General features: G+C 42.3%; 1 protein-coding gene across 2 annotated transcripts in view; it reads right to left on the reverse strand.

The window, feature by feature from the left end:
* Positions 1–15,596, reverse strand: part of DST (dystonin) — a 310,564-nt gene extending 294,968 nt beyond the window's left edge. The window contains exons 1-2 of one of the 2 annotated variants that reach the window (XM_086743267.1): positions 15,368–15,596; positions 14,858–14,892 (exon numbers count right to left, since the gene is read on the reverse strand). In XM_086743267.1, the coding sequence (XP_086599393.1) occupies positions 14,858–14,892; positions 15,368–15,548 (216 nt within the window). In that variant the 5' untranslated portion in view covers positions 15,549–15,596. Of the gene's footprint in view, positions 1–14,830; positions 14,893–15,367 lie in introns of both variants that reach the window. The other variant, XM_086743270.1, reaches the window with a different exon arrangement.
* Positions 15,597–15,869: the final 273 nt, after the last annotated feature.

The following is a 15,869-nucleotide window of genomic DNA, read 5'->3' on the forward strand; positions in this document are numbered from 1 at the left end:
GTCAGAGAGAGGAGTACCCTGAGGATAACTGGTCTGACCTTTAAAGACAGACGTAAAGAAGGCATTCAGAACCTCCGCCTTTTCCTTATCCTCAGTGGTCACATTCCCAGCCTCATCCAGCAAAGAGTGGATATTCTCCTTTGTCCTCCTCTTACTGTTAATGTATTTATAAAAGAGTTTCTTATTCTATATTAATTTCTTATTCCTTTTCACCCCAGTGGCCAGGTTAAATTCAAGCTGGGCTTTTGCCTTTCTGATTTCACCTCTACACATCCTAACGACTTCCTTGTATTCATTCTCAGTTGCCCGTCCCTCCTTCCACAGGCGGTAGATTCTCTTTTTCTCCCGGAGCCTCAAGAATAGCTCCCTATTCATCCACGCCGGTCTTCTTCCCCGCCGGCTCATTTTGCGGCTCAGGGGGACCGCCTGCTCCTGCGCCCTTAAGACTCCCTTCTTGAAGAGCAACCAGCTCTCTTGGACCCCTTTGTTCGCTAAGACTGAATGCCAGGGGACTCCCCCTACTAGTCTCTTGAACAATTCAAAGTCCGCCCTCCGGAAGTCCAAGGTAGCAGTTTTACTATTCCCCCTCCAAGCTCCACCATGAATTGAGAAATTGATCATTTCATGGGCACTCTGTCCAAGGCAGCCCCCAACCTCCACATCTCCCAACAGACCTTCCCTGTTTGCGAACAGCAGGTCTAGCGGGGCAGTTCCTCTCGTGGGCTCTCTGACCAACTGCATTAGGAAGGCATCCTCTATGCACTCCAAAAACCTCCTAGACTGCTTCTTCTGTGCTGTGCTGTACTCCCAGCATATGTCAGGGAAGTTGAAGTCCCCCATGAGGACAAGGGCTGACGACCATGCAGCTCGTGCCAGCTGCTTGTAGAATATCTCATCTGTCTCTTCATCCTGGTTTGGCGGTCTGTAACAGACGCCCACCAGGATGTCTGCCTTGTCAGCCCTTCCTCCTTAGTCTATCCAGGAGGTTCATGTACGTGGTGCATCAGGGTTATGAAATGCATATGATGGAAAGATATGGCCAATATTTTCTGAATCTTTTTTTATGATCCCTCCCGTTCTACTGAAGCGATAGAGTCATTGAGACTACAGGCAGAGCCAGACTTCGACTCCGTGTATCTTAATGGAAGGAGAATCCTGTCCATATCAACCAACACAAGCAGTGTAGTGGAAACCACTGCAGCCAGCAGACCTGCGTGGATTTAGGAAGATCTCTAAACGTTCAAAGGTGTAAATCTGTGAGATACTCTGACACACTATTGCAATGGAAAAACTTATTGCCCCATTTTCTTTCTACACTGTGAAACAGCTAACAGATACTTACAACGTATCATTCAACGTGATATTAGAGCTGTTCAGGATGACAGGGAAAAATACAACACAGGGAACCTACTATTATAGAGCTGACTGGTGGAAATTTCCTTTTACAAAAAGATGTTAGTGTGCATCAGGGATTATTCCATAGTAGAAGAAAATATTCCTTGTGAGACCAAAATGCCCAGCAAATCTTCTGAAATCAGAAGAGATTTTCTAAATGTTAAATGCATTATGATTCATTGACAGATGACGGCTACTGGCCGAAGCCTGGTTACGTACCCTGCGCTGCAGCTGCTCACTCACCATGCTCCCATCCCCATTAGCTGGATAAAACTCTTTGCGCAAGTATGTTTATGTAACAGAACAATTTGGTAGAAGCTAAGGAGCTCTAAAAGTGCTTAGAGACACATGCCAAATAGGGATTTCAGTATGTGGGTCTCTCTCACCAAGTGACTTCACCTCAAAATACTTCAAAGGTTTACTGGTTGATTATTATGCTTTGATACAAAAAAGTCACTTGTGACTTCCCGAAAACACGGTGCTTCTCTGTATTTTATATATTTTTCTCGATTGCAGTCTATTACCAACAAGAAAATTGGATCTTTATCTCTTTAAGAGCTCATCTGCTTCTGTTTACTGAAGCCTATTCTTCACTTGAAGTCATAATCTGCCTGCAGTATCACAAATGGTTGCTCTGGGGAGGATTATAATGCGATAAAAGCAGAGGATCATGATTTCAGGTGGAAAATTAATTCCATATCAACAAAGATAATGTTACAAGGGCAGAGTCCTCAGACCAAAACCCAAAATGCTTTCTCATTCCTGCAATGAGACTTTGCCAGAGCAAAAACCCAAATCTGGAAAATTTCAAACTTTGGTAATAAAAAATGAAGACAGGAGTCAAAAGTGATGTAACGTATGGGAGCTGCCATTCCTGTGCTCAGTGCAAGAGTAGAATGGCCAGTGATTCCTTCTCAACAGTGAAATAAGCAGACATTCTTTGTGTCATCTGTGTTACTTAGCCTTCAGCTGAACCCAAAATTGAAAATGTGTCATACTATTACAGCAATCAAAATTTAAAAAAAAAATATGAAAATTACACAAATATCTGTTTGGTAAAGAGAGCGCTATTTTAGATGTTAAGCCAGCGCTCACAGGGGAGCAGGCTGAATACACAAAATATTCAGGGATGCACAGTACACCACCTAAGACCAAATCACTCAGCAAAGGCTAGAGATTTTAAAATCACGCTGCCAATACAATGAAGTTGCTATAACACCCTTAAGCAATTTGTAGTTTCCAGTATCATGTGAAATGCTGTGTCACTGGACAGTGACAAACCTTTTCTTGTTCTTTGTGTTGAGAGTTGCTCATCCCCTACTGCCTGACTCATTTTTCTGCCTGTACAATTTTGACACAAGGCAAAACAAACAAATAAAACTTCAAATATATATTTCTAGAAAAACTGCTTTCTTCTAAATGCTAAAATAACTGCACAAAGAGCACAAAATTTACACTATAAAGTATTTTTCCTTAACTAAACAACTCAGATGACTACCAGAACCAGTTTTGAATATCACAGAGGAAGACAAGAGGCAGACAGGAACTATCTTCTCTCCAAAACCATCCATGCACATCCTCCTAGTTATTCTGTTTGAATCTGTGAAGACTGATCTTCCTGATCATCCTCTATAGCCAGTGGGAATTGAGAGGTGTCTCTGGAGGCCAATGCAGAGCCAAAGCCTAGTTCACCTACTCTCAAGGGAGCTTTTCTGTCCTTGGAGGGAGGCTGGGGAGATCAGCCTCTTTTAGCTGAAATCCATCTTTGTGAATTAATCCTTTTATGTCTTCTCTGACAGTGTTTTGTTTCTGGAATTAAGTGTAGTAATATTGAAAGGACCCTTTGTGTCTATCTTTACACCCAAACCAACGATGAATGTTGCAAGCCTGGGCACTGCATGCCAGAGCGCACAACCCAGTGGCTGTGTAAAATTACTTCCACGGTAAGAGTTTCTTAAAAAAATTATCTTCTTATCCAGCCAAATTTTAACTCCATACCTCTGATTCAGTGACTGATTTCTTGTGTACAGAAACACAGTGCAGGATTCCTCTGACCAAAGCTCAGCAGACCTCCTCTCCCTGAGTTCCCTTTTGAGCCACTGAAGTCAGCAGGTCAGACAAACCATTCCCTAACAGCACCTATTTCTCTCCACTGGCCAGGAAGGGAGCCCAAGCCGACTACTTCCCTCATAGACTTCTATACTGTAAATATCAAAAATTACATAGGATGGATCAGACTCATGATGAGTAGGTTTTGGTCTGTCTTCAATACAATATTCTCACAATCCCATATATATATTATCATTAGGCTTCCTGTTGTTTTCCTCCTTCTACATTAAATAATTCCAAGTCTTCTATCACTTTTTTTTTTCTGAGAGTTTTACCTGCCCTTACTCACAGACATCCCTCTTGCTGCATCCCCATAATTCAGCACAGCACTCTTACAAATTTGTATTACTGATATATATAATAGTATATAATGTTTTCCTGTTCTATGTAAATATTTCCCATGTCATCTTCTTTTCTGATCAGGCTATACATCTGAAAGAGGTCTTCACTGTATTGTCAAGAGTAATTCAAAAGGCCCTTTCTGGAGACCATAAACTTGAAAATTAATAAAGCAGATAAACAACTTGTCTCTGTGATATACCCAGCCTTGCACTTATGAACATAATATGTGTTCATTTGGCCCATTCTTCAGAATTTCTTCAATATGGTCTGGTATTTGATAACCAAGTAGATGATACTCTGCAATCCTTGTTATGTTTTTGCCTATTCCCATTCCTAGCCCATTCATTAATGTAAAAACCAGGATTTTTAAACTTCCTAAAAAACCTGTCTAACTTTTGCTTTCTTTATTTAGAGATGAGGACACTTTAGATAATGTGTTGAACCTTTTTCTTTCACCATCTTAGTTTTTCTGTATTTCTTTTCAATTCTTTGTCTGATACTTCAACACCACCACATGAATACATCAGTGCTATCCCGTGTGTGCATTATTGCTTTAGTGACATGAATCTTTGACTCCTCTATTCTTTCAATGTGTGATTGTATTAATTCACCAGATCCTTCTCCTCTCCATTCTAGTTTGTGCTATCCCTACTGCCTTCATCATATGTTATCTATTATTTTTATGCTTAATAAGAAATCATATTCATTAGTAATTTTGTCCAGTGCGTAAGTATTTTCTGTAGAATATATTGGGTGCTGAAATTCTAATTCTAATCTTGGAACTCAACCCTTTCAGCCAGGATGTGTTTTCAGAGTCACTAAACATTAACTTCAAGAGAAGTAAGAGTGCATTATCTGATGTCCAGCTGAAGTCAACAGAAATCTTTGCATTAACTTCAGTGGACACTGGACTGCAGCCCAGTTTACCTTCTGGCAGAACTCCAGTAAACCACAGAAAAAGCACTAGCTAGCATTAAGCCACAATTCCGCACACTAGGAGGAACGACAGCAGAACTCAACTGTGTTTGCAAATGCCTTTACAGATATTTGAGTGAGTCCCATAGATTAAATGCACTTTTGCAGGTACACTAATGAATATCAAAGCCAAAGGAAGCTCAGGCAGGATATCCAACTTCGTGTGCTTGCTTTTAAAGTTTTTGATAGTGGTTGTGTATGCATGAGAATTGTCATCTATTACTATTGTCAATCAATGGCCTCAAGAAACAGTCTTTGAATTGTCAGTTAGTGCCTGTTTACAGCTTGGAGACTTTCATGTATATGCAACCTACAACATCTTAGGGCCTGGAGACATTAGTATGCATAGTATCAACACTGTTTTCAAGATGCCGGAGTTCTCAGCTGTTTTGCAGACAGGCTGAAATAGAATTAAACCCTATAGTTGAAGTACCTACTTCAACTAAAAATGGAGGTTTAATTAAATAGCTTTATTGTATCAAATTCCCCTGCACACTGGAAGAGAGAAATTTGAGAGTCTTTCTGCTGCAGATATAAACATACATATATGCATCTGTATTGGCAGAACAGTTTTAGATTAAAAAGTGACCAAGACTGCATTATTTCCCTTCTTTTCCCATAGTGACTTGCATACCAAATATCCTCAATATAAAAAGAAACAAAAAACTCCACATTTATGTAAGTGCCAGTTCTGCAAGTTCAGCCCAAAATCCAGAACTCAAATTAAGTCCCCCAAACTACATCCTCTCTAATAGTAAAGATTGCTAGTTAAAGCTAGTTCTTTTAGTTTTCTATAGCAGAAAGATTACCTGTATATGACTTCACAAATGCACAAGGAGGAAACAACTGCATTTGCTTTTTCTTGGTTTTATCAGGTCTTGAAAAATAGACCTTTCTTGTGGTTCTCTTGATCTTTTTTTTTTTAAGTCTTAGCTAAGGGTTACTCCTATAAAGATCTGAATCAAGATTTAAAACATCAAATGTAAGATTTTACATTCAATTTCTCATTCCACTGCCTCATTAACAAGCTTTCACTGATGCTTCTTTGCATGCCTCATGCTTATTTTAGGAGATATTATTCTTATCTTCTAAAACCTAAACTCTAAGCAGTGCTGGAACCATTTCTCAGATATTGAAGACTGTGATTTGGCATGTGTCGTATTCCAAGATAAGTCCACACATTCAAAGGGATTAAAAGCAATTGTCTTTTACATAACCTGAAGATTACTTTCCCAACTGAGTTCATGAAATAGAACATCAGTAACCTGCTTTCCAGTTCCTAAGCGGGCCCCCAAGTGTATACATACGAGCCCTTGTGTGAACCTAGGGTTCAGATGTGAGTTTAGAATGCAGTTTTTAATAACCCATGCTGCATTACACTGCTATTTTGCACAATGTGTTTGTTTTTTCCTATCACAAGGTTAGGATTCCTATCAAAGCAGGTGAGCTGTAACACTAGGAAGATCTGATGATGTGCAAGGAAATAGCCAAATAGCCTCCCCAGTCTCGCCTCCAGATACCCTTTAAATACCCTTTCCTGTCTAAATCTGTAAACCACAGAAGCTGGCCTGTTCTCCAAGCAGTCCTATCATTCTCTGACAAGAAGGCTTGCAGCCCTCCACGGCCGCCTTGCCTTTGCAACGGCTTGTCCCAGTTCCTTCCCTGTTACTTCAGGGCACCACAAGCCTACAGTATGAATGGAACAATTATTTAAGAACAAAAATACATCAGAGTACTGCTTGATCAGTGGTCTGGAAGGGAACGTTTAATTTAGAATATACGAGCACAATCCCCAAGCATGTCCCTCGTCCAGCCCTGCTTCCTCTGTTTTCCATCTCGTCACTTCTCAGCTGGGGCAGTGTACAGTATACATCAAGAATCGGCTATAAGGAATTAACTTTAAATATTAAAAATACATTAAGAAGGAGAATAAGAAATAACACATAGATTGCTAAACGACTCAAGTGCTGCCCAACATCTAGTACAAAGAAATTACTCTCCTCTGTCCAGTGTGCTTGTTTGAAGTGCAAACTGGTGAGAGAATTTATGCCACCACAGCATCTGAATATGGGTCTGCACTTTCTCAAACATAAAATAGATGCATAACTGATGTGAGACTTAACAGGCACATATATATTTTAAAAAAACAAACAAAAAAACAAACAAACAAACCAAAGATACCTAGGGTGGAATTCAGATATCTATTAAGATACCTAGATTCTGATACCAACAAAATATCTGAATGGGTCTCTCCTTCAGGAGCTACTCGTCTAAGCTCCCATTATAGCCAATGAAAAATTTAGTCAATACATTCAGTGAGGCTTGAAGAACCTTTCAGCTCATCCTGAAGCTGACACCTACGCTAGGTCAGCTGAGTAGCTCTACAGACTATAAACTGTAAATGCTTACAGCAAGCTTATCTTGCTGTATGCGAAGATGCTGTTTTTGCAAAGTCACTTTCCAACTCCGGCTGCACTTGACGTGCAGGGATGTAGCAGCAGCAGATCAGAAGGGAATGATGCTTTGACCTAGTTGTATCATTTTGTTCTCTCTAGAACAAAGGAGGAGGATAAATACAATGCCTCAATCTGACATGATTATATACTTCAGTGTAGTTAGTGCTATTATTTAGATAATCATAAATTAAATCTTGTAAGAACTGTGTTTCACTTCCCGTCTGCTCTACTATTTACCCTGCCATGCTGAAGCCAAGTGCTGTATTTAAGCAGCTGAGTGGACAGTGGTGATAAGGACACTGGCACAACGTGCAAGAAACAAGTCTTTGCTCAAATGTCAACTGCAGTTAGTTTCTACAGCTGATGTAGTGTTTTCACACTTCAGCTATAACTCATGTTTCATTCCTGCTGATGAGTCAGGAATGGCAACCACTGATTCTCCTTGATGCAAGGCAGTAGGGCACCAGGGAGCACAGCAGGGGGTCAGACACTTTGGACGGCAGAAGAACCCAGATAACGGGTACCCAGCCTCGCAAGTGAACTAGGAGCACAAGGAATCGGCTCAAAACCAGCCAGCTTTGCTAGCACTAGGTCAAGATCAAGACCACAGTACTGCAGGCCTGACAGCCTGCTCAAACGTCTCTGCCACACAGTGCTGAGTCCTTGCCCAGAGAGCTGGAGGGGCCCAAGTGTGCCCTCCTCAGAGCCTGAGACCCCTCCAGACCACAGAGCACAGGGAGCAGGCTGAGAGGCCACAGCTCTGGATGGCATCTGCTCACGTTTGACATAGCCAGGCCCAATAAGCCCAGCTCAGCTGAATTGGATCCTGTATGAAAACAGCGAGGTGACTTCACCCTCTGCTCTGCATTGTTCTTCCATAGCACATCCAAGCTGCCTCTCTTTAAAAAAAGCCCAGGGGTGGAAGGAAGAGGGAGTGACATTTCCATGCCCTAGGAAAACACATGTAACAGCCTAGGAGCAGAAACAGCCCCGAGGGTCGTACTACTCAGTTCATGGGGTGCCTTCTTTCATTTAACACCCTCAGCTGAAAGAGCTGAGCTGTTTCTGAAGGGCCATCCACAACCTGATCTGTCACCCTAACAATCCAGCCACAGTAACTGAGAAATCAGTGTAGATGGTTAAGCTTTTCTGAGCTGTATGTGATCTGTGGACCCCTGCGTGATCCTTTCTCTCTCTACAGGAACGGTTTCTACAGCAGATGCGGTAATACATGTGCTCACCACAAGTACAACCTCAGCTATTTTAATTCACAGTTTCCATCTGAGGTTAGTTTCACCCAAAAACAGTAGCTAGAAGTTTCTGTTCTGTACATGTGTACAGTGTGGTTGCTAACAGTCGGCTGGTGACAAGCCGTGCTCCACCTGGATCCCCTTGAAACCAGGGCTCTGCTTGCAAGCAGCCGCTTGTGCACACCAGGAACACGCATTTTAACTGGCATGCAACATACCTGAAGCTGCAACCTCATCTAAAACACACATTTACAGAGATAACAGTAGATACTGAGACGCCTGAATGTGTAAATACTTTCATGATAGCTAGGAGGTTGTTGATTTAACTGTATCAATGGGAAACTAAATAGAAGAACTTCTATTATGTACTGGATCTTTATGCAGTGGTTGTCCCTGTCCTGTTAGAGAGCTGTGAGGATGTGTGCATTCATAATGCGGGTCCCAGTACGCAGTGTACTAAGACCATGCCTTACCCATTGACGTGGACTGTGACAGAATGTCAGTACTTTATGTGGAGTGATTGATGGAGCTAGGAGGAAATCCCCTCATCATTTCAATGCTCTGCAGACTATTGGATGCCAGAATTGAAACACAGAATAGTTTGGCTTAGAAGGGACTTTTAAAGGTCATCTGGTCCAACCTTCCTGCAAGGAGCAGGGACATCTCCAACTAGATCAGGTTGCTCAGATCCCCATCCAACCTGGCCTTGAATGTTTCCAGGGATGGGGCATCTACCACCTTTCTGGGCAACCAGTGCTAGTGTTCCACCACCCTCACTGGAAAAAAATGTTTTCCTGATGTCTAATCCGAACCTACCTCCGTCTGTTTTAAAACCATTACCCCTTGTCCTATTGCAACAGGCCCTGCTAAAGAGTTTCTCTCCATCTTTCCTATAAGCCCCCTTTAGGTGCTGGAAGGTTGCTATAAGGTCTCCCTGGAGCTTTCTCTTCTCCAGGCTGAACAGCCCCAACTCTCTCAGCCTGTCCTCATAGGAGAGGTGCTCCAGCCCTCTGATCATCTTCGTGGCCCTCCTCTGGACTTGCTTCAACAGGTCTATGTCTTTCTTATGTTGGGGGCTTCAGAGCTGGATGCAGTACTGCAGGTGGGGTCTCACCAGAGCAGAGTAGAGGGGGAGAATTGCCTCCCTCGACCAGTTGGCCATGCTTCGATAGAGATGGAGGCAACCAGATGGCCATAGAAATACAGAGGGCATTTCTACACTACACTATACTACAGCGTAAAGGTACCCAAATTAACTCTGGAGTTAGCTCAGGAACCCGAGTGCTTTTGCTGCAGCAACCAGGGAATTGCCATATATTTTGTGATACAATTGCCAAGCAGGCTGTTTCTCTGCATAGACTGACGCTTGCTAGGCTATCTAAAGGCAGCACTGCAGTGAATAAAGCTGGCAAACAGTGATGGACAGATGACATATAGTAAGCAGAATCTCCGTGGTACCTAGTTTGCCATGTAACAGCTCAGCGTAACATACTCTGTCTGGGCCACATCATTGGACATGTTATGAAAAATTGATAGAAAGATTTGTCCTTGGTACAGTGTAAGCTGTATTTATAACTCTCCATTCATTTCTGTACATAAGTGCTTTCATACATCTAAGAAAACTATTTATTTTTGTCTCTGATTTATTTTCCCTTGAACCTGTTCCTTAACTCTTAGACAGCTAATGGAAAAACAGTTTAAACATTCTGAGGGGAAAGAGTGTCAAACACGAAAGTAAAATATTTTCAGGCTGATTCAGCTCCGCAAAGACAAAGAGACATCCTTTGAATAGGTGAATGAATGTATTTTTCTGGCTAGTCCTGTACATTTCTGTTGCTCTTTGAATGCACTCCCTCCAGTCAAACAGAAGACTCAAATTCAGCTTGGAGGTTCTGTTGATTTCTCGTTTCACTGGAGCTGTACATATCTGGAGCAGTTTATAAATAACCTGCAATGCTGGGGATGAATTATGGTGCAACTCTTCAAAGACTATTCACTATTGTTTTTTAAGATATCTAGAACTGTATTTTTAAGCAACTGTCTCACAATCAGCCTCAGAAGGGGGATGATTATGGCAAAGGTGTGCTTAGGGATAAATTTATGAACACTTTTCTAGGTATCAATTGTTGGCAAAGTCAATATATACATTTACTGGGGATTACTGTATTATAGTTTTGCATGCGTTGTACCATAATGGATGATTTAGCAAATTCATTTGCTCTTTAGAATTGTCATCAGTCTTGGCTGACCTGTGTCACTACCAGTCTTGTCACAGCAATAGGCTGAATATATGTAACTTTGTCATTCAGTATACTAAGGAAAAAATGTGGGGTCTGCAAAATTCAAACAGCCAAATGTTATTCCTTTGCTACAGCTGTGGTTAATATATGCTGCCAGCCCTCCCAAAGAGTCTTTTCATAAAATGTCAACTCCTGTTTGCCTTACTGGAGTGTCTAGTCCCACTAGACATGCACCTGGGTTATGTGAAACCAGAATTTACAGTGGACTGTAAAATTTCTACAGATTTGTTTCCTAGTAGGTTTATACCTGAAGGTCTCAGTGGAAGCATTCACAGGAAACTTGCCCAAAATATATGAGCAAAAATTAAATAAATACAGAGAGATGCCATATTGCTCCTGACTACCCACCAACACTGATACCTTCAGTTCCTGAGATCACACAATTTCTAATTTAAAAGGTAAGACAAGGGAAAAATGTAAACCTCCAAGAAAATTTCAGGCAAAAGATTTATACATCTGGTAACTTTTTTTCCCCCAATAATATAAAAACCATCAACTACTGGTTTAGCAATTAGCACAATTATCCCTTCACAGTCTCATAAAAAAACCCCACCATTTAAAAACCCTGAATGAGAGCCTTCCTTTTCAACAATCCTTATGCCCAAATCATGAGATTTTAAGAATTGGATTAATTCCTTCCAGCCTAAGGGCTAGAAGCTTACTTCCTTTTTAATTGAAAGGTAAAATCTCACATAATCCCATGACTGCAGAGGTTTAGACAATAAGAAAAACTAATTCAGAAAGAAATGTAAATCACGAGAAGTAGCAACACCAACATATTAAGCAATGCCTTTAAATTGGAAAGTACAGAAGACACTCAAACCTCTCTGTAAAGTATAAGCTGCTACATGTTTACACGTATGGAGCCCAAGCCCCCAAAGTACCCAGAGGAAATTCCTATACTTAATGAAAAATCAAACTTCTACAGACAGCAAGAGAACAATTAAGTCAGTGAGTCACTGATAACATTCAAATTTTTTTTAATATATAAGGAATAATAATAATTAAAAAAGAACCAACATAGTCCCTGTCGCTGAGTTATATTGTTACTTCGGTGTGGTTTTGGTTGAGCATAGACATTTCATTCTGCAACTGATTCGCAAAATGAAGAATGAATAGTGCAAATAGCTACATCAAAGTCTGATTTGGCATGTAAGCAATGAATATTTCTGTTGGAAATTTACTTGTTTTCTTTTTACAGCGATGGCATATCTAGGTCTCCCTCAGATTAGAAACATTAACTATTCTGGGAGCGATTCCTATGTGACTCCACGGAGTATCTGTAGTATCTGGGGGATCGAGGGAATCTTAAGAGCAGTTATACTCATAATGAACTTAAAGGACTGCAATAAAAGATATATTAAAAAATAGACCTCACAAACTTGAGATGGGAGTAACTGAGTGTTAGTGGGGAGGTAGAGACACCACTGTATTATCTCAGGAAACTCTCGCATCTTCTTGCTGTATCATTTTTCTGTTACGAAGCACCTCTAACAAAGACAGACTTTAACCTACTTTGCATTCATAATGATTCATGCAAATTTATGCCCTTTTGAGGCAGGGGGTCAAGTGTTTAAGTTCATTCTATAATGAGTAATACCTGCATAGACTTTTTGCAGTATAATAATGAGGCATGTTTTGCAGAGACATTCAAAATCAAGACCCACAAAACCAGAAAAATTATTTGTGGATTCAATTCACCAGCAGCATATAAAATGCAGAACAGAAGAGCTGATAAGGATCAGAAATACATTTTCAAATCTAGTATTTACTCTCCCACAGTCTGGTGTCTTATTTTTTAATGTGGGGTTCAGTACTAAAGGAAAGGGATTAAATAGTTCTCACTGTATGCAGACAAAGACAATGTAGGCATGCACCATGAGAGCTGTGGCTCTGGCAAAGAACCTCAACATAAATTCACTACACATCTATTTTTTTAAATATAAGGCTTTCCTGGCAGGCAGCCAATCATGCAGGAATTGCCAACCGTTCTGTAGATAGGGCAATTATCATTCTCTGTGCACTGCCACTAGACCACCTGCATCTTCACGTGTGATGTAAGTCAGATTTGAACCCAGCTTTCAGGAGATGAATGCCAACCCACTGCTATTTACTACCAACCTATTCTTCGTTATCTTTTATTATCATTAAGAAACACCTTAAGAAACACTGCACCTGACAAGCAACTAAGCACAGTGGAAGTTAGCAGATGGACCTTGTGCTATAGAACTTGGGAGCTGAGATGTTATGTTCTTTTTTTTTTTTTCGGGGGGGGGGATTATGCAAAGCGCGTATTTTCATATATCATGCTTTGCTTTCATCAACAACTTCTTGGAGTTGGAGGTGCATAATGTTTTGTGCTGACACAGAATGAGAATGTCAAATTTGTTTCAGATGATAGAAATATTTTCATGGGAGTATGCCTGTAATTTGTTCTTAATCAATTCAATTAGATTCATTAAAATAAGATTTTACTTGAAAAAAAAAATTGGAAAATGAAAATTTAATTATGTCAAATGAGTCATCGTTTTCTCTTAAGACTCGAAAGTCTATCATCAGATAACAAAGGGGAAAATAGCTCCACCACTTACTTAAAAGGGCAGTTTAGACCATTAGCTGTGGTGTTACTCTGTCTAAACAAAATGTAGAAAACTATGAAAGAAAATAACAGTTCTTATTGGTTTATTCTAGCATGTTTCAGTAGGAAATATTTTAAATGTGTCTACTTCTAACTGAGTGATATGCAACTAACTGCATGCTGGAATAATAAAAATAAATTAGTCACTTCACAAACTTCCCTTTTAAGAGTCACTGTACAGGATGACATGTATTTCAAAAGGGCGTAACACATTAAACTTCATCTTTATCTTTATCCAGGCTCAAGAGTGAGAGAATTTTATGTGGAAACCAAGTATTTCATAATGGAGAAACTAAATAATGAAAAAAAAATCTTTTGAGTTCCAGAGAGACACATTTGTTTGTTCACTTTACTGCAGCCCTGTTCAGTCAACAACAAAACCAGACTGTTCGTGGTCTAAAGATAGGACACTCTCTAGGTCATTTTCTTTTTGTGATAGTGTGTACAAATTTCAAAATAGTTCGGAGTTTAAAACTAATTGTCAATACAAACCATGTTGCAAAAATTCATCCCATGCACAATTTTGAAAACGTTACTCATAACTGGGTAATTTTCTCACCCACAACCAGGTAAGGAAAAATGCAAATAATTTAAAACAAAAGATCATTTTCATGCAAAACTCTCTCTCAAGGCTTACAGAATAGGCAATGGCATGAAGATATGCCCTAAATCAATAGCAGGAAACCAGGCAAGAGAAATATCTAGACAGGAGCTCTACAGGGCAGCATGGAAACAAAGTGGATTCTAAAACAAGTATTATTTTCCATATTTTCCCAGCAATTATGCTCCTCATTCAGAATCCCTAGGAAGTGACTGGGTTTTGCGTTACACCTTTAGCACTGGCAGGTAAGAGTTTTGATTCCCCTGACCTATGAATACAGAGTCACAAAATGAGGCGCCTGCCGAGCAGGCTTGTGGTCTGGATCCTTCTGGGATCTCCCGCAGCAGTGTCCGAGCCAAGCAGGCAACTTCCCTGACAAGGAGCAAGGCGCAGGTGAGGGCTGGCGGCAAAGCTAGCGAGCGGAAGCTCTGCGGGCGCAAAACCTACCAGCTCTGCATGTATTTACAGTGCAGTCAAAAACTGGGCTCAGGGTTGCTTTTTGGACAGAGGGAGGTCTGGCACGTACAGCATGCAGCAAGCACAGCTTTTCTTGGAGGAACCAACTGCTTTGGAAATGACACAAATCAGCAGGCCGGTTAGGATAATAGGAATGAAGAGCTGATGTTTTGTGTGGCATGTAAAAAAAAAAAAAAGAAATGAAAGAGGACATTACGTCTTCCATGCAAAATGAAAAGTTTGCTACATGATTTCATTAACAAAAGACCACGACAATAGGTACTCAAGTAAATAGAACAACTTCTGACCTTGAAATTGCGTGCTAAATAAATTACCTCAGAGCGAAAGTTATGAGTTCTCATGACAGCATCTGGAAGGGGAGAAAGCAGAAAGACACACGGGCTGCATCCAGCTCCACCTCAAGCTTCCCCCCCCGGCTGAGGGTTTTACCCGACTGCTCGCCCTTTGGCGCATATTCCCGCACAGCTCCGGCTCTCCCGGCGCGGCTGGCAGCTCCGCCCGGCATTTATATTTAATTCACCGGGAAGAAGTTGGGCATAAAGTTCTCCTGCACTTGAAAGGCCGGGGAGGGCTTGGGGTGGGGGGGTTTCCACAGCCCCTCGCTTCCCTCCCGCGAGCCGAGGTTTGGCTAAGGGATGGGTGGAGACAAGGCTGCCGCAGTCCTGGGCTCCGCTTGAATTTTCTTTTAGGCGGGCAGAGGCTTTAAGGGCGACGGAGGGGCCCTCCGCCGGCAGAAACTGCGGGATGGGCCGGGGGCAGTCCCTGTGTCCCCCCCGTCTCCCCCCCCCCCCCCCACGCCCTCGGGGACGAGCGGCATCTCTTACCTCGGCTCCTTGAGCGACCCGAGAAGACGGATTTGATGGGATGCCTCCCTTTCTGCAGCCTGCGGTGCCAGCAGCAGAAGAACACAATCGTGGCGATGGTGCCCAGCAGCAGCAGGAGCAAGAAGAGGGCGCACTGGATGCTGTAGGGTCTCAGCAGCACCAGGAAAGCGGCGGCGATCATGGCTCAGGCGCCCGGTTGCCCCTCTGCCTGCGCGGGTCTGCGGCGAGCGGCGGCGGTGGGAGGGGGTTGGGGGGGCCGGGCAGAGCCGGACAGCCTCTCCTCCCGGCAGCGGGGCGGGCATCGCCGCCGGCACCGCGCTACTGGGGCCGGCAGCCGGGCGGGAGGCGGCGGCGGCGGCGCGGGGGCGGAGGCGGAGGAGGGGGAGGAGGAGGGGGAAGAGGAGGGAGAGAAGGGGGAGGAGGAGGGGGATGAAATTCAGGCCGTGACTCAGCAGCAGCAACCGCTGCCGTTGCCGCCAAAGCGACGGTTGCGGTGGGGCTT

The sequence above is a fragment of the Chlamydotis macqueenii genome, chromosome 3 (genome assembly GCF_036417535.1).
Source record: "Chlamydotis macqueenii isolate bChlMac1 chromosome 3, bChlMac1.mat, whole genome shotgun sequence".
Lineage (NCBI taxonomy): Eukaryota > Metazoa > Chordata > Aves > Otidiformes > Otididae > Chlamydotis > Chlamydotis macqueenii.